Genomic DNA, 19,275 nt, shown 5'->3' with positions numbered 1-19,275 from the left:
GTGCTGATGTGCAGGACGGCGAGCACACAGCCGCAGGCACAGCAGCAGAAAACAGCCGACAGAGAAGCCCAGCGGGGATGCCCGGGCTCCCCGTCACCAGCTGCGCACAGGGGCCGCACCGCCCCCTGATTTCCTTTTCTCCTGCTTTTGCTTCACCCCCCGGGCCCGGGAGCACCATTCACTCCTCAGCCCGGGCACCGCCTCACGCCGAGCCGGCGGTTTCTGTGCGATTCCCGGGCCCGATTCCCCCCTCCCGGAGATGAGACACGGTCCGCCCCAGCACGGCCGGGCAGCAGCAGCCACGGCCAGCGCAGCGCAGCGCCCAGCGGCGAGACCGGCGGCTCGGAACCCCCACGCCCCCTGGGTGTGCCAGGCCCAGCACCGCCCGCAGCTGAGAGCGGCGGGACAGGACCGAGGCGGCACCGCCCCCCCGCGCCTGCGCACGGCCCGGGCCTGGGGTTTAGCGCCGGGGCATCTGCGCTGCACCTGGAACCCGCGGTTCTGCCGACCCCTGTGCCCGGCGCAGCCCGCCCTGCCCTGCCCGCGCCGCAGGTGGGGAGAGCCGCTGCTGCGGTGGGGGGGAGGCGGCGGGCCTGGGGCGGGAGCCGGGCTGAGCGCGGCCTGTGGCTGCGAGGCCCTGCCGGAGCTGGGCGGCCGGACGGGGGCTGTTGCTGCGGTTCGTGGGTTTCGGCGAGGCCTGGGCAGGCCCGCGGCGGGGTTTTGCTGATCCCCGGGCGGCCGGGGCTGCTGCCCGCCCCACTTGGCGCCGAGACCTCCGGCCGGGCGGCTGCGGGGCCGGCCCGGGTCAGCCCGGTAGCGGCCGAGATCTCCGGGCCTTGGTCTGCGTCTGCCGGCTGGAAACTTCGCCATGTTTGCGAGAGCAGCTGCTGCTCTGGCCTGACGGGCCTTGAATCTCAGGGCGGTTCTTGACTTCTATGGTTTTGGCAGCGTCAGCCTTACCGAGCGGGCTGTGTCTGAGAGGTGGGTCTGTAAAGCGGCTGTGAAAGGTGGCACTGGAGGTGCCCACCTGTGCTGAGCAAGTTTGTGGCTGCCAAGTCATTGCCTGACCCTGCTGCGTTCTCTGTTTTGGAGGCACTTGTGATGCCTGTGATTCAGACACAGCTGACAGGCCAGGAGATGGTTGTATTTCAAAATCTTTTCCTGTTTTGAAGAAGAAGTAGGTTTGTAACTTCAAGTTCATATATTTGCATATAAGGGGTAAGAATGCCACTCTAACTCTTTGAAGAAGTATAGCAATCTAGCTTAACTCTTTGAAGTTTCACTGGGTTTCTAAACAAGAAGTATTTTTCCCAAGTCTCCTGTGTAACTCAAGATGTGGTGGTTCTGTGTGCGTGGGACGTTGTTTGGGTTTTGTCTGTGTACTGTCCTGCTGCAGAGCCAGAGCACTCTGAAGGACGCAGTCTTAAATTCAATTCCCATATCACAACATACTTTTTAATTTACTAAATTCTTTCTTACAGACAGTGAGTTCAAGGAAACCCAGACAAGTCCAAGGAGACTGGAGTGTGTCCATCAGTTACCAGGGAGAGACTGGGTCAAAGCACAGCTGTTAAGGAAGTAGGGTTTGTGACTCTGGTGACAGTGTAGAGGCTGTCACATATAAAGATGGTCTATTTTTAGCTCTACTATTGTTCAGCATATAAGCTCTGGATAAAAATACAAAGCATTCTTGAGTTTTGGTCAGCTGTAATAAGGGTCCATGTTTGTTTTGGGGGGCAAAGGGCAGAGCGTGCTGAAGGAACATTTTTCACTTGAACATTGTCTGTTTTCTCATTTGTGAACCGAGACGTGCCTGTGGCAGCAGAAAAACACTATTAAATTCTTATTATTGAAGCACAAGTACAGTTGGCATTGGAGGATACATGTGCATTAGTATTTTAATTCAAATTAAGGGTGTGTTCCTGAAGTGAATTCCCAGTCATCCTCACTTGTTGCACTCTGGTTCATGGCACAATGTGACCTGGGAGTGCGTGAACTCCCTTCCTTTTGGAAGAAGCTACAAACAGAAAGCGCACTTCAGTTGTCAGTGAGTGTTCAGTCTAGACTGGAACTAGTATGAAATAAACCTGCAAAACCATGTGTATTGTGGATATTGGATCCCTAATAAGTGTTTATTTTTGTGGAGTTGCTGCTTGTTCTGTGTGTTTAGTAGTTAATGTAGACATAGCCTGAGCCTACCATGAGTAGAACAGGTAAATTGAATAGTTTTAACACAACAGCACCAGGGATTGATCCTGAAGCGTTCAGACCTGTAACTGTGGCAGCTATTGCCTAAGCTGCAAGACTCAGGTTTCATAGCCTGAAGTCTGTAGGTCAGCTACAAGGAGAACATCAAGGAAAAACTGCATGTGGAATAATTGTCAACAACTTTTTCAGGGAACGTTTTTCAATAACTCAATACTTTATATTTTATTTAAATAATTCCCATTATTGAACAGCTCTCCAAATGTAAAATGTTTAAAAAGTGCTGTATCAACATAAGGATAAATAGTTTTCCTTCTTGTAAGGGTTCCATGGCTTAAATGAATAAAATATTACTAGATATTTACTGAAACAGGAACTGGGACTTCTTGGTGGTTGTCGAATTACTTAGGAAGATTTCCACTTGTATGGCTTTAAATTTCGAGTGTTGTATGTTTCAAAGTATTTTCAGTGGTATGGCTGAAAAACTATAGTAATGAGAAAATGTTTACATTTCCATAGGTAGCAAAAATTGCTATTGTGATTAATACTTTTTTTTTTTTAACAAGTCTTTATAAGTGCTATATATTGAGAGCATTAAAGTAGCTCCCATTGTTTTCCTTTACTGTCGTGTGAATTGACGCTCTTGAGGGTTGAAGGGAATTATCAGTTTAAACACCTGGAGATCTATGTTTTGGAACTTGGAAGCTAGTAGCTGATTCCATGTTCTCAGTAAAACAAAACAAGTCCAACCTTGAGAGCTTATTAGAATTTGACTTGTAGTGTGTGTGTGTGTGTAATCAACTGAAATTTGTGAACTTGGTTTTTAGAGCAAGAAAGTCTTGAATTTTTTCTTTTTCTAAATAGAGATTGATGTGTTGTGTGAACGTCTCTGTGATAACAACCCTTTGAAAAGCACTGTGAGACTGTTGCAGCCTTTTGCCAGCTATTGTACTATGCTAGCATAAAAGCCTCTCTTTGGTCCCCCTACATGTTGAGCATATTAGATGGTCTGCACAAATGTTCCATTTAGTTCAGGTTGTTACAATTTGGGATTGACTCCAGTTTGACCAGGCCTTAATGCTTTGAAGGTCATAAGGGATCAGAAGGCAACAGGAATCTTATTGGAGTAATGACCGTAGACAAGTAGTTACCTGATACGGAATAAAATGCAGGCCTGGTTTGAATCATTCTTCCTGAAAACTTTCTTCTAACTTTTATTTTAGACATGGGAAAATCACTTTCTCACCTGCCTATGCACACATGCAAGGAAGATGGCTATGATGGAGGCACGGTGTCTGATAATATGAGGAATGGGTTAGTTCACTCAGAATTGCACAATGAAGATGGCAGATGTGGAGATGTATCGCAGTTTCCCTATGTGGAATTTACAGGCAGAGACAGCGTCACTTGCCCAACTTGCCAGGGAACAGGAAGAATTCCACGAGGTAAATTTTCTATATTTCCTTTTTAATCTATAAATTTACTTCAGAAACTTGTGCAGTTATAACTATAATAATCTGTAACAAGTAACTTCCCAAGTCAGGATGATTTTTTTTCATCTTTTTGACGTCTTAGTACTAAACATTACACTGGATGAATGACACATAAATTGAGCCAGCTTTGGCTGTTACCTGTTAGGTGTTCTCTTATCTGTTCAATTCTAGTGTTCCTTGGTTCTCAGCTTTATATTTGCACATATACCTAGTTGTTGCAAGTTCTAAACCTTTAGTTTTGTGACTTTTTATTGCATCTTTTTTTTAACCACATATTTTAAACCTGTGTATGTCCAAGTGGTGTAGCAGGTTGCCAACCATTTCCCCTTGGACTATGGGGGCCTCATTCTTCATTCTGCTCCCCTTCCCTGTCTTCCAGCTCAGGGTGCTGAGTACCCAGAGAAAAACTGGTCTTACTATTAAAGACTGAAGCAAAGAGGCATTAAGTACCTTAGCCTTTTCCCCATCCTTTGTCACTAAGTTTCCCCTTGAGTCCAGTAAAGGATGGAGATTCTCCCTAGCCCTCCTTTTGTTGTAAATGTATTTATAGAAACATTTTGTTCAGTATCTTTCATGGCAGTAGCCAGTTTAAGTTCTAGTTGGGCTTTGGCCCTTCTGATTTTCTCCCTGCATAACCTCATGACATCCTCATAGTCCTCCTGAGTTGCCTGCCCATTCTTCCGAAGGTCATAAATTCTCCTTTTATTCCTGAGCACCAGCTGAAGGTCTCTGTTCAGCCAGGCTGGTGGTCTGTTCCACTGGCTTGTCTTTTGGCACATGGGAACAGACTGTTCCTGCACCTCTAAGATTTCCTTCTTGAAGAGAGACCAGCCTTCATGGACTCCTTTGCCTTTCAGGACTGCCTCCCAAGTGACTCTGCCAGCCAACCTCCTAAACAGGTCAATGTCTGCCCTCCAGAAGTCCAAGGTGGCAGTTCTGCTGACCATCCTCTTGACTTCCCTGAGAATCAAAAATTCTGTTGTTTCACGATCGCTGTGCCCAGGACGACCTCTAACCATCACTTTTTCCCACAAGTCCTTTTCTGTTCACAAACAGGTCCAGTGAGGCGCCTGCCCTAGTTGTCTCCCTCACTGTGTCGGGAAGTTGTCTTCCATGCACTCCAGGAACCTCCTGGACTGTTTCCCCTCTGCTGGTTTTGTTTGCTTGATGCTCTCATCCTTTGCTTTCCCTTTTCTTTTAATAAAACATTTTGCTTTATTACAGTTCTATATGGTAAGCCATCTGTTTAGAAACAGACCTTTGAAAGGAGAATGCAGGATGTCTGAAACTGGGCAAGGAGAGAGTGGCAAATGCAGTGTGCCAAAGCACAGCCTTCTGCTTCAGCTGTAAGATCTTCCCTTTACTGAGGGGAGGAACTGATGAGAAAGTTTAATGTTTGAGACTGTGTTGCTTTTGCCAGAACTCTTGTCCAACATAGTCAGATTATGGGGTATAAAAGCCGTCAGAACTGATTTTGACCAGCAGCTTGGGAAAACTGGCTGATGTCTGACATATTGCCCTTGTACATGTGCTTCACTCAAATTTGGTTCTGGTATAGTTCACAAATACTTCTGTCTCACCTGAGAATAAGTGGCAGGGGCTCAGAATATTTAAACGATTGAAAATAAGGGATTTGTATGTTAGCTGTTAAACTTTATACTACGATGTATTCTTTGAGTACCTCTGAAGTCAGCAAATTTGAAGTGTGGAAAAGCTATCTTAACCAAAAGACTACAGAGAAGACGGTTTGCTTGGTAACTTGAAAGATTTGATAATATTGATGCCAAACTTATAGTGCTAGTTAAAATGCAGTAGTAGCAGGATTCTTGTGTTCAAAAGCTTATTTTTTGGAGGATTCTTGGATGTGATAAATTAACTCACATTTGTCTAAGTATTAAACATTTTGCAGTAACTATTAAAAATGCATGTTGTCCATAAGTTCTCATGAAATAATATTATTAAAGCTAGAACTTCAGATGAGTTATTAGAAGAAATAACACTGTCTTTTTAATTATTCCTCAGTACTTAAAAAAAATAATGTTTAGGTTTTATTGAGGGGAGAGGAGGAAAATTAAGTGTTCACAGAATGACTGCATGACTAGGAGGGATGACTGTCATGTGATATAATGGTTGATTAGCTAAGTGATAATGCTGGTCGTGTTGCAATTGACTTAAAAAATGCAAATCTGACTGGGTCTTGAGACCTCTCTCTTCTCATATAGATAAATCTCAATTCCATTTTCTTGTAGAGCAAATTGCAAAAGCTATAGAAACAGATGTAGTCTATGTATTTAAAACATCTGTGGTTGTGGTTTTTTATTTCTACTGTTAAGATATCCCCTCTTAAAAATGCTGTCTAGTGAAGTAACTTGTTGCTTGGAGAATTTCCAGTAGATACTTCTTTGACTTGCAGAGTGCTGCTGCTCAGTCCTGTAAGGAATGGTTGTATCATATATGCTAGTGACTTCTGAAATACAATGTATGTATAACTTGTGTTGCCAAGCTGGCCAAACTGATATAGGTGTTTGTTTTTAAACAAATCCGTCTTCTGCTTTTCAGAAGAGTACATGTAGAATGCCTTCTGGATTGGTTCTTACTGCCTGAGCTTCTAAATGTTTTTTTTTCCTGTGATTTCATATGGTCTGACAGAGAGAGCTGAAAGCTGTTATGTACCTCCATTTCTTCTGAGAAAATTGTGCCAGAGGCATGCTGCCTCGTGAGGATGTATGCAGTGCAGAGGCAGAACTTGTTACTGTTTTGGTCTTTGTGGGCTTGGTGGTTTTTCCTTTCCACATTGTGTAAGCCATGACCTATTTCAGAAGGTGACCTAAGCTACAGAAATATTCTACTTGGGCCCTTATCTGGAATGTAAATGTTTATCTTTAGTATTTATTCTTTGGTGCCATTAAGTTATAACAGGTGTTCTTTATTTGAAGCAACTGAAAGAATACTTATTCTTTGTTTAAATTCTGAAATGGTGTTTTTATTTCCAGGTCAGGAAAATCAGCTGGTAGCATTAATTCCATACAGTGATCAGAGACTAAGGCCAAGAAGAACGTAAGTTAATAGTTGTGGTACATGAATCTACAGTTAGTTTCTCTCTTCTAGTTAAAATTCAGCAGTTTAAAGGAGATGGTGTTAAGAATAATCAAGCAAAAGTCACTGGAATGTTTTCTTGCATTCAGTATTGAAAGAATCCTCCTTGTAATATCAACCTTAATCTCTAACTCTTGGAGAGTTATTGAGTAACAGGTATGCCTACTCCCATCACAGTATGTCTTACAAAGCCAAGTAATACTGTATCATTTTGATTGATCTAAGCAAATGTATCTCCAGTGTTAAAGTCTGGGTAAAGTGATAACTGCTTTAGACCACTCCTACAAAATAAGTCACCTGGAAATTAATTTGTAAAGCTCTGAGCAGCTAGCAAAATCAGTGAATTCATCATTCTGATATAACATATGTAACTTTCTTTTCTACGACCTACTTAAAGGTTTAACTACAGAGCTTAGGGCTTTTTGTTCTGACTGTTTTTGTGTGGAGAGTGTGTGTTTGTTGTTGTTGGTTGTTTTGTTTCCTTAATTTTTGGATGTTTCTGTAGTAAACGGAAATGCGTGTCAGGAAAGAAAATACAGTAACTTCACATAATGCTCTTCTCAATCATATGTCTGATGTAGTAATAGTACAAATTTGAAACATGTTACTTTAGTATTCTAATTTTGAGAAAATTGAAGCTTCAGTTGAGCCTTTTATTTGTGTATTTTTTTATCAGCTTAGGTTAATTGTGAATTTCCTGTTCCTTAGCAGGAGCCTAACACTTTCCTTAAAAGTCTCTTCTGACAAATAATTCTGTGTGAGGCATGTAAGAGCTTTATTCTTCTTTCTGGGTGTATTGTGCAAGAGTCCTGCAGAATGACACAAGTTCTGCTATAAATAAATTTTAAGAGGAAGTGCTTATGTTTCAAAGTACATAAATATTTACCTCTTCTGTTTTCCTCTGTAAGTTAAAAATGTTGGGATAACAGCATGTTTTGACAATTGATTTCTGCTGTATATACGAGAGTAACATTTCTGTTTGAGACATAGATTTGAAGGACAACATAGTGTTGTTTTTTTTCCCCTCAGTTGGAAACTAATGGAAGCTAGAAATAGGCTGAACTAGTTGTATTGACTAGTCAAGCTCCTTATCACTTAAAGGAAAATAACATGCCACTATTGTTTAACATGCTTTTGACTCTGAAATGTGTTCTTTTATTCCCCAGAAAGCTCTACGTGACTGCTTCTGTAGTTGTATGTTTACTGCTTTCTGGGCTGGCCGTATTCTTCTTGTTTCCTCGCTCAATCGATGTTGAATACATTGGTGTGAAGTCAGTATATGTCAACTACGAACAGAGTAGACGTATAATATATCTAAATATTACGGTAAGTCTAGCTATCTGCTTGGACATCTGTAATGGATAAATGCAACAAGAGGTACTACTGTGACAGTTTAGTGCCTTAAATACAAGCAGATATAATGACCAGTTTGAAAAATGTAACTGGCCCTGCTGTGGCTGGTTCCAGTATGTAAAGCTAATAGAGGTGTAGTTGCAAGCTACTGTTGGGTCTGTTCTTCTCATGGAAACAGTGACTTTGGAGTTCTCTGCATTATTTTTGGAATGTGGGTGACATGTAGAGTGTGTATGTAGGAACACTATCAAATACAGTCCTGGTATTATGCATCTTAGCAAAACTGGTTTTGAGGAAAAATGATTTCTTATCCCCTTTAAAACTTCACATGCTTCTTGACTTTTTGGTAATGCTGTCAATATAGGATTACCTAAAGACTTCTGCTAGAGTTCCTCATTTTAAATAGAGCAAAGCAGCTATGGGATAAGAAGGTCCTGTGATAGCTAAATGACAGCCATCCTGGCTTGTAACAGAAATCGCGTGGCCGGCAGGATGGGGGAAGTGATTGTCCCCCTGTATTTGGCACTGGTGAGGCTGCATCTCAAATCCTGTGTTCAGTTTTGTGTCCCTTACTGCAAGAAAGACATTGAGGTGCTGGAGTGAGTCCAAAGAAAAGCAGTAAAGCTTGTGAAGGGTCTGGAACACAAGTCGTGTGAGGAGCAACTGACAAAGCTGAGGTTCTGTGATTCTAAATTTCCTGGGAGGAATAGTTGAGGATAAGAAGAAATGCAGGATTTGCAGTGGAGGGTGGTCACTAGGGAAGTCGTGCAGAAGTTTTGCTGCTCAGTATATTCACACACACACACACACACACACAAAAACACACACCAAAAACCTGAGAAAGATTTTAAGTTATTGTCCCTTACCTTCCTTGCTACCAATCCTAGAACGCACGGAAATATACTCGCATGATTTCTGATATTCCTGTCTCAGGCACAAATTTGAAAATGTGTGCTCATCAGAAAGGATAGCTATTAGTGTTTTGTGTTTGTTTTGTTTTGTTTTTCCAGAACACTCTAAATATAACAAACAACAACTATTACTCTGTTGAAGTGGCAAATATCACAGCCCAAGTTCAGTTTTCAAAAACAGTTATTGGCAAAGCACGGCTAAACAACATCACCAACATTGGTCCTCTGGATATGAAACAGGTAAATAAGACAGGCTTTCAAACTTGAATGAGTGTTAATCATCTTCTATAAATCTACTGATTTGTGTTTTCATTGCTTTTATTTTTTTCAGATTGACTATATGGTGCCCACCGTCATACAAGATGAAATGAGCTACATGTTGTAAGTGTACTCGCCTCTAAATATCACATGGGTCCTACTAAAAATTACAATGGTGCTAAACAAGTCAGCAGAAATGTATTTGCAGAGTTGATGCAGCATTTTCTTTGTATGAGTTTCATAGTACTGAGAAATAGTTGAGCCACGGTTGTTTCAATAGTTTCACATAGTGGCTTGCTGTTCCACCGCTTTGAATGGTATCTGTATCCCAATGTTTTAGGCCCTGGCAATAGCTACGATCCACTGCTTTGGGGGCAGAAAGTGCAGGTGTGTTCCCCCAAAATGTTCTCTAGTAACTTTCCCACAGACTTCTCTGGTGGTAGAGGGAATTTGTATTTAATTCTATGCAAATTAGAGACTAATTTGTATTTTTTTCTTCAGACAATGTGCATACATTGGTGTAAGCAGTGTTTACATCTGTTCTTTGAACTTTTAAGCTGTTTTATTCATAGCTTCTGAAAGTTCATTTGACCAGCATACTATTAGCTCAGTATATCTTAGTAACAAAACCAGATGTTACTTCTTTTACACTGGAATTCATACTAAACAGAAAGAGGTAACTGCTGAAACTTCTGGTCTGTGTGCAGTTCCAGTGGATGGCAGCCCCTTTGGGGTGGGAGAGAACTTTTATAGCTTTGAAGTGTTGGAGTAAATAGAAATAGATACGAAATAGCAAATTGGGAGCTAACTTCAAATAAGCGGAAAGTGTTTTATTTTATTATATCTCTGTCACTTCTTAAAGGAATATAAGTTAGGTTTATGTAAACCCTGAATCCTGTGAATCTGTGCTTGGGATGCAAGAGGAATAAATAAATGTGGCCTTCATAGAGCTCATTTTTTGTACCTACGTAGTCTTGCTTTTGGTGTGCAATAATGTACTGAAACTTCTTTCATGATCAGTACTGTGACCTTAACTTCAGTAATGCTGTTGAGAGTTTGTTGCCAACAATAGCTGTGACTTTTAACTGCAAACTGGTCATTAATCTTAAAAAAAAAAAACAAAACAAAACTGGATGACTTTGGGTGTATAGAGAGACGCGGACAGGCAAAAGCTGCTCTGCTTGACCTGTTAACAGTTATTGTTGTTGATGGGGCTCTGCTCCTTCACTGTACTGTGAGTCTTGAAAGCCTGGGTTCACTGTGTGGAATAACCCTGGAAACAGCTCATAGGCTTCCTTAGTTTGAACACCCAGCTGACAGCTTCAGCTAGTCTCAGTGAGGTTTTGTATTAGTTACTATTTGGGTTTTTTCTCCACACACAAATATTTACATTTCCAAGGAAGGCGCTAGGATAATACAGATAGTATTGTATTTTCACGTTTCCCCAGCTAGTCCATTTAGATCTTGTGTTAGTCATAACTAGCTGCTTGTTTGGATCCTGGAGAGTGTGTGTCCTTCTGTCCTGTAAAATCAGCTTAGGTTGAACACAGGAGACCTTAGAGACCTGAAGTGTCTGCATACAGTCATCTGGCTCCAGCAGGCCTGTATGATGAAATCGGCATCATACATTTATTTTAGAGAACTGGCTCTATGTGACGTTTACCTTCACTGTAGTTTCCTAGCTACAGTGTTGTGCTGTGTGGTGTGTTTGTTTTGGGGGCTTTTGTTTTTTTAAGAAAGACTTATTTCCAGATACTCTGGACTTAAAACAAGAGTGTGTTGGTGGTGTACCTCTCTGCTTGTTGGCTAGTATGTGCTGTTGGGTACGAGCTGGATTTGTGTGATGTTACATGTTGTCTGTATTTTGGATTAGAAAACTACTATAACTGAAAGTCTCTGGTATTATGGTCTAATTAAATCCTGCTTCAAGCCTAGCAGGAAAAAAAATCCAAATATTTGTCATTACTATAGATACCAATATAAAAGTATTTTTAATACCAAACTATTTTATTTGTATTTTCATATCATTTGGTTCACTTCTGTTTATTCAGTGTTCAATACTTCATGATAATGTTTGGTGCTGGGGAAAAGAATGACAATGGCATGCAAATCTTGTAGGTTGCTGCCACACAATCTTCTTGCACTGACCACACGCTTTTCATTCCAGAGCTGATAAATTTGTGACCAAGAGCAATTAATTTAAGGAGGAGGGAAGGGAAGGTATACACTTAAATAGCGCTCTGTGTAACTGGTATGTAAGTGTACATCAGAAGATGTAAGTCTTAGCAGGGCATCTCACAAGCAAACAATAACTCTGACTTGAAAAATCTCTGCAGGTTGTTTAAAGGTCATGATGCATAATACAGAAAGTGGAGGAGTGCAAAAAAGAAGTTACTTTCCAAAGTTCTTGGTACTTTTTGACCAAGAATAACAAGCCTTCAGGGCTTTTTTTTTTTTTCCCCTTCCATATAAATTGCTGCTTTTACAAGAAAAGATACTGAAGTTGGCATACCATTGATCATAGAATAGTTTGGGTTGGAAGGGACCTTCAAAGCTCATCAAGTCCAACCCCCTGCAGTGAGCAGGGACATCTTCAACTACATCAGGCTGTTCAGAGCCCCATGCAGCCCGGCCTTGAATGTTTCCAGGGATGGGGCATTTACCCTCTCTCTAGGCAACACATTCCAATGTTTCACCACCTCAATTGTAAAAAAAATTATCTTTTATTTTAAATTTTTCTTTCTATATATAAATGTCACATGAAGTTGAATTGCAACAAATTATTGTCTATATCTCTTCATAGTAAAAGTCTTCATTAGTGACTGTTATTGATGTGCTTTAATTTGTTGTTCAGGTTAACTTTGATTAGTTTCACAGGATGCTTTTGTTGGCAAGCATTATATGTAAGCAAGCACATGTGAATATAGTTCATGTGAAGACAAGACTATGTATATAAAAGTAGACTAGGTGAATAAACAATCCCTGGTAGTGTTTTTTCAAGAAGTATTTTAGTTGTCATTGCTAGCAACTCTATAGTCTCCATATACGCAGATAGCAGAATCCAGTTGAAACCACAATTGTTGCTCTTTAGATAATTACCTGTAAAGCTTGATGCAAATCTAACAGTTGTTTTTGTTTTTTGCAGTGACTTCTGTACTTTAGCATCTATCAAAGTACATAACATAGTAGTGATGATGCAGTAAGTATGGAAAATTCCTATTTTTTGAAAGCAACTTCAAAATCCTTGTAATTCTTATTGAAATATTGCTCAAATACTTAATCCTGGAGTCTGTGCATTATAGATGAAATTAAATCAACTTGCTTTCTAGTGTAGTAGCTTCATAGTTCATGAAACTGAGCTGTGTCTTTTGTCAGGTTCTGGTAAAGACACTCGAATAGGTGTAACTGTTGTTAATGGATCTGTTCCGCAGTTGGGCTGTAGCTATGGAACTAAGGTCTCAGATGCTTTGAAATGAGTTTGTGTGTCAGCCACTGTTCAAAAATTGCTGAGGTCTTTGTGATCTTGAAGCAGTTACATGCTTTAGCTTGTCTAATAATTTGCTTTCTCTTTGCAAAGCAAGTTATAGAGTAAAGACGAGCTTTACCATCTTCTTTAGAAAAAAAAATCTGTTCTCAAGGAACCTAATGTCTTTCATAGAGAAAAATCTTTCTCAGTAAACTAGTACTGTTTTTTAACTTTATTTAAAATTTTGTTCTTAATAGTATTACATATTTTGTTCTGCAACTTTTTCCCTAAAAACTCTATGTAAAAACACTGATCTTTAGAATAGGAAACTCAAGCCTCTTACAAAACTAATATCTCCTCTGTTTTTTCTTTTTAAGAGTGACAGTGACAACCTCTTACTTTGGCCACTCTGAGCAAATATCCCAGGAGAGATACCAGTATGTGGACTGTGGAGGAAATACAACCTACCAGCTGGGCCAGTCAGAATATTTACATGTACTTCAACCTCCGCAATAAAAGCACCTGTTGGTTAGTGTGGAATTACTGCTGCTGATGCTTGCAGAGATCATTTGAACAGGACTGGTACTACGTGAAGGGGAGGGTATGTGCATGTAAAGCCTAGCGAACATGGTGACCTGTTCACTTTAGGTGCAAGGAGGGAAAACGTGCAAAATGTATATAGATGCACTTGTTAAATGTTGTGTTTTCCCCTTCTGTTTGCTTTCTGTTCCTGTAAGGAGTTCTGTCAAGTTATGTGGTGGCAGGGGGAATATCAGATTCTTGAACTGAAGTGGGACCTTTCCTTACAGTGTGGTACATCAACTTAGAGTAACTGTGTGTATGTCTGTATTTAGGTGAAGTGTGTCACTAATGAGTATTTTAGAAAAAATTGCTACTCAGAAGTTTTAAGTTTATACTTCAGTTCTTGCTATTTTACTATTGAAACTGGCAGTATTACTACTTAAGTAACAAGATTACTGGGTGTGAAACTTCTACTAGTAAACCAGTGGCTATAGTTCTTTATTTTGGGATTCTACTTTTCATTTGCTAAATGTGATTAGAGGTGACATGCAGTCTGTGAAAGCCAGGAAAGCTCTGTTGGAAGACACTATACTTGAATGTGTAACTTTCAGAATCTGGCATCTTTTCATTCTGTTCCCCCCACTACTATGGAGATGATATACAGAGGATATGTATATTAGATTGTTAGATTTAAATTAATTGTTAAATTGTTAGATTTAAAGTTGGGTTTAAAAACAAAACAAAACAAAGAATATCCCCAAGAATCATTACTGACAAAGGAAAAAATCGAAGACTGTGGAAAATGAATGAGTAAAGACTTTGAGAGTGTCATTTTACTTTGTTTTTTAGTAAACTTCTGAGCACAGCTATTAAAATCAAGATTCTGCAATTGGAACTAGGTGGGAAACTGTTTGGTCATGGGTTTGGGCAGCTTGCTGTAAATTTTCATCATTTTTCTTGTTTTAATATACTGTGTATCTAAGCCACTTGTAAGCATTAATATGTTGGGGGATGTATATTTAGTGCACAGGCTCAGTAAGCAATGCAGTATTCATCTGAATCTCCAGAGCACAGTTCACATCGAAGTTACATAAGGAAGAATAAAGCAATTCTTGCTGTAGGAGTAAATGCTGATGTAATCATGAGAGTGACCTATAACAAAGCTGTTAAATAGTTTCAGTAGGCTAGTTTGCACTGTGAGAATTTCTGGGGTTATTATCGAACATGGTGATTATAAATTTCGGATCTAAAGTTGTCCAGATTCTGAAGGCTGACCATTGCATGGGTTAGGTACAAAACTTTTAATTAACTAGATCAGGATTGTTTTATTTCAGAAACAGATAAGATGCAGCTGTAAGAAGGTACTATTGAGACTATTACATTGTAACAAATAATATATTTTTTTAAAATAGATTTTGCAGCTTTTATGCTGCCCACCTCCTGGAAATAAGCTATATAAAATGAACTGACAATAAACACTATGGAAAAGGCTGCTGAGTAACTTATTGCATCTAACAATCTGTTATGATCCAGTATTTCAGTGAAGGTACACGTCTAGTTACTGTTTTCTCTTATTGGCCTTCCTTAGGTAGACCTAATTGGGTGGGTGGGTGAAGAATATCAATGATGTAAGACTGATTTAAAATATATTATATTAAGTGACCGTACAAAAAGCTCTCCTCTGAATTGCTATGAGCACTTATTCTGAATGTTTAAAAAAATTTGGAACCTGAACTGTCAGTTTCATGTAAATGTTGATAAGATGAAGATGTCAGCTTTTAGCTTTGGAGAACTTCTGGAACTGGAATAATCAATTCTGATTACTTACTGTAGCGACATTCTGAAAATTATTCTGGAATCTGGGCACTGAAAAGTAAACATTCTTTAATACAGCTTACAATCATAACAAAAAATAGTTCACAAGTGACTCTAATCTTCCTAGAGTATAGATGAGGCTCAGTCCTATGGTTGACAATGCATGCAGAAGCTTGTCTGGTAGACTGAGAAGACAGAGGTGATAACTAAAGGCCAGGACAGTGGAGAGCTAGCTAGAAGCAGAGGGGTATACTCTTCTATATTACCTGTTGTAGAAAGATTTGTTTATATTGGAGAGTTGGGAGAGAATTCTGGTTCAAATCATGTCAGATCTGAAGGCTGCCAGAAAGTGATATGGGCTTTTTCTTTTAGACCCAAGCATTTACACCCAGAGTATTGGTTTTGTTTGTTTGGGTTTGCGGTGGTTTGGGTTTTTTAAAGTTTAAAAAACAAAACAAAACAAAACAAAAAACCAAACAAAAAACACAGCTCTAGGTAGATATTTATATCAATTTAAAACATTTTTTTTCTTCAAAGTATAAAAGGTGATATAAAATAACTGGAATGACACAATGACAGGATTATTTGGTGACAGTAGTGAATGCTGCTTGAACAAGTATGGCGGAGGGCAGGCTACAGTGTTACACAGTCTTGAGACTCATACTGACATTTGACAGTTCAGCGGACATGCTGAGCAAAATAAGTACTTAAATCTGTGGGTCTTATATTGCATGAAATGCTTGGCATTGGCTAATTTAAAATAAAGAATTATGAGTGGATTTGTTCTTTCCATGTGTGTGATGGAAGGAGGAAGATCCAACTCTTAATGTCTGTCATCCGGGATGTCTAATGGATGTAAACTTTAACACCATCAATTTGCAGTAGACTTACTGAATGACTAAGAATTCTCATCTTAAAAAGTAAAGGGTGGGGTAAAGATCCTGTTAGTGAACCCTCAAATTATGTTACAGGAGAATCAAAGCCTTAAGGTTCCACATGTGCTCATATGTCATTGCAAAACTGTCAGCATGTTACTAACCAAATGAGATGAGTATTTGAATTTAACTACTGATCTTAATATAGCATCTTGTCTGATAAGCAGGGAAACAGTTTGAATACTTAACTTAGACTTGATTTCTGTGGCTGAGCTTGGAAACATGATAAGGGAGCAAGGGAAGTCAGTACTAACTTGTATAACTTTGTGAACAAGCTGTGGGAATAGATCCAAGTGATGGACCTGTAATTATTTCACTTTTTTTAATCTTGATTTTTAAATAAAAAGGCAAGCCTTTCAGTTCACTGTAAATAAGTACAAATTCTCTCTAGAAGGTCAGCTTTGAAGAATTGTGATTTTTTTTAAAAAAATTTTTTATTTTATTTTTTTCCCCTCCTGTTTGTTTTCCTGTGTGTAAGGTGATTTCTGAAGGACTTCTTGTGAAGTGATTCATAACTTGCAACTTCCCCCTAATCTTCAAATACTCTCAGATACATATATAGTGGCATGGTAGTATTGTATTTCAAGGGATTTATTTCTAGTTTAATTCCTTTCACTTGAATTCTTTGTAGCAATTTCTGTACCAAAACCTGTTGCACTTTAAAATGGAAGCTCTGTTAGTTATCTCTTAAAACAGTGGTCCAGATGTTGCACTTTAATGGCACAACTGAAAAACAAAAATTAATGTGTTCTGTATAGAATTACTGTAAAATTTGAAAATTATAACAAGGTAAATTAATATGAACACTTAAATGCATGAAAATGTTGGCTATTTGGCCAACATTCCGACCTGGAGAACAACATTATTTTAAATATGGTGCTTTAAAAATAAATTAAGCCACCAAGAAAACTCAAAGATCTAACCATCAAATATCTATTTGAAGAGGTTTAAAGGGAAGTGCTCTTACTGAAGATGTAGTACCTGACACTTACTCTTGAATTCCTGGTGTGGGGAAAAGCCTGTAGAAGCTCATTCATAGTTTGTTTACTTATCTTGATATTTAGGGGTTAGTTGCTTAATTCTTGATCTTTTGTGAGGACAAGCATAACTACCTTTGTGGAATAGCTTTGAAGTTCTTAATGCACTTCTGATGTGTTCATGATCTTGGTATTAATGTTATTATTTTCCAGCCTTATGTTGGCAGACTTAACTACACGCTGTAGTTGACTTTGCTCCAAATTGTCCTTGAAGTTCTTCAAGTGAAAAAAATTTCTTATACTAGTACCTTGCAAATGTGACTCTAGACTTCTTAGCATGTGGTGTATAAAGCAAACTGCTTAAGCGCTGAATCTCTTAAGTGCTTGGGTTGAACTGTTGAGGTCTTTAACCATCAGACTGAAGTGTTGTGCCCTTATGATGGGAAAGATAGTGCTTGGAGTAGCATGTGAAAGATTTCTAGATTCAGAAAATGTTAAAGAGTAATTTTTTATTCAGCGTTTAAGGTTCCTTTTTTCTCACTCCTTCTTTGGCAGGGGTGGTTGGTTTTGTTTTGCTTTTCTTCCGACATCCCAAATCTTAGTGGGACATCTGTATATTCCCAGACAGCATCTTCCAAAATGGGTGACTTGTTTCAGAGCTGGGCAGCTGTGTGAAGCTTAACATCAGGTGGACTGGAGTTCAAGAGTTAAGAGAAATCAGACTAGCAGTAATATGTCTGAGACCTAAATTTTTTACTTGCCTGTCTAACAAAATGCCACAACCTTAGCAGTGCTTCCAGGCTTACTATTACTTCTGAAAGGAAAGGGTAAGTAATGTAAGTACAACCAATGTATTTCAATAATGGATTATTGCAACCAGCAAAACATTTGTTAGTGTTGGCCCTGATCATGCCAAATAGTCTAGATGGGGTTTCTTTGGCTTCGGGGTTGGGGAGAAGAATAAACTCAAGCCAAAACCCAACCAAAACATGTTGAAAACAATAATTTGGTATAGCAAAAACAACCAGTGTTTGTCTATTTGGGAAGTCACCTTCTATTTTACCTTTAGGTGGGAATTCTGGTCATTACCAGAGGGGCAGTTTGGGGTAGTTTGTTCTGCTGTCCTACAGCTTATGTCATGTAAACCTGCTTTTCAGCCTGTAGACAGTACTGTTGGACAGGAACAGTTGTCTGCAAGGAATCTGCACAGCTGAAGTCAGTGTCAGGCCCTGCAGCGGAGTGTGAGACTGTTGGGTGGCAGTAACACGCTGATCCTCTTACTGTCCTCTTCCACCAGCCATTCAAGGGTCTTAACAGCCTGGTGCATGTGTCTTTGGGTACTCAAATGGCTTTTGCTTTGTATGGGCAGGGATATTTAGTGCCAGACCTGCAAGTGTATTACTGTGCCTGAATATTTGGGGTCTGACTGTCAGTGATTTAGTTCCTTTTCTTGTTTTGTTTAAGGAAGCAAACTTAACCACTGTTACATCCACTGTACAGAGTGTGCATATAATAGCTTGAGATATGTATAGAAATACTAATGAGTGATAACTATTTTTGTAACTTAAGAATTGTAAACTGTTGTTCTTGTAGCTGTGTAGCAAACAATCTATCAGCTTAAGCATGATAAACACTATGAGTCAAGGGGTATTTGGGAATGATTTGTAGGATATAAGCTATCTTAATATAAGTTAACTGGGGCAAGGGATGTTGTTATTTAGAGGTTCAAAATCTGGAGTTAACATCATTATTAATATGTTTCTAGACAGGATTGTTTGACTCGCAATGATATTAAATTTTCTATTAAAAAAAGCTTGAGTCATGCATCTTGTTTTTCAAACTGACTTAATTTTTGTTTCCTCCTTCCATATCTCTCACAAGTTTTCCCCCTATCTCCCCATATTTTTCCCACACGCTGTCATGTATTTTCAATGGTATGATTTCAATTTTTGTAACTCTCGGCATTCTATGATGTAAAAACTTTGTGATCTACTTTTTTTATATATATTGTTTTATTTTAAGTCTGTAATAAACTGGAGTATCTGAAAGCTAAGCACCATATGTGAATGAATTACTCTTGCCAGACTGGACCACTAAAGGAACTGAGTTAAGAACCAAGGCCATGGTGGTGGGTTGACCCCAGCCAGCAGGTGAGCCCCCACCCAGTCACTCATACACTTCCCCCCCCAGTGGGATGGGAGAGAATCATAAGGGTAAAAGAAAGAAAACACATGGGTCAAGACA

The 19,275-nt window shown here is 39.5% G+C and overlaps 1 protein-coding gene across 3 annotated transcripts; it reads left to right on the top strand.

Annotated features, from left to right (window-relative positions):
* The first annotated feature begins 464 nt into the window (after positions 1-464).
* Positions 465-19,073, top strand: TMEM106B (transmembrane protein 106B). Of its 3 annotated transcripts, XR_013921785.1 has the most exons (9): positions 621-981; positions 3,429-3,650; positions 6,692-6,755; positions 7,961-8,120; positions 9,158-9,298; positions 9,390-9,439; positions 11,484-11,567; positions 12,462-12,515; positions 13,160-13,200. XR_013921785.1 is itself a non-coding variant. In XM_080338986.1 (8 exons), the coding sequence occupies exons 2-8, from the start codon at positions 3,431-3,433 to the stop codon at positions 13,296-13,298; spliced, it is 828 nt and encodes a 275-aa protein (XP_080195112.1). In that variant the 5' UTR covers positions 465-552; positions 3,429-3,430; the 3' UTR covers positions 13,299-19,073. The 3 variants fall into 3 exon arrangements, 2 of the variants coding, with proteins under 2 accessions (XP_080195112.1, XP_080195111.1); XM_080338986.1 differs by lacking the exons at positions 621-981; positions 11,484-11,567 and adding an exon at positions 465-552 and having other exon boundaries at positions 13,160-19,073; XM_080338985.1 differs by lacking the exon at positions 11,484-11,567 and having other exon boundaries at positions 13,160-19,073.
* Positions 19,074-19,275: the final 202 nt, after the last annotated feature.

Source organism: Nesoenas mayeri (assembly GCF_963082525.1).
Source record: "Nesoenas mayeri genome assembly, chromosome: 2".
In the NCBI taxonomy this organism is placed as follows: domain Eukaryota; kingdom Metazoa; phylum Chordata; class Aves; order Columbiformes; family Columbidae; genus Nesoenas; species Nesoenas mayeri.
The sequence above is the reverse complement of the archived record's forward strand: the minus strand, read 5'-3'. Positions and strand labels throughout refer to the sequence as shown.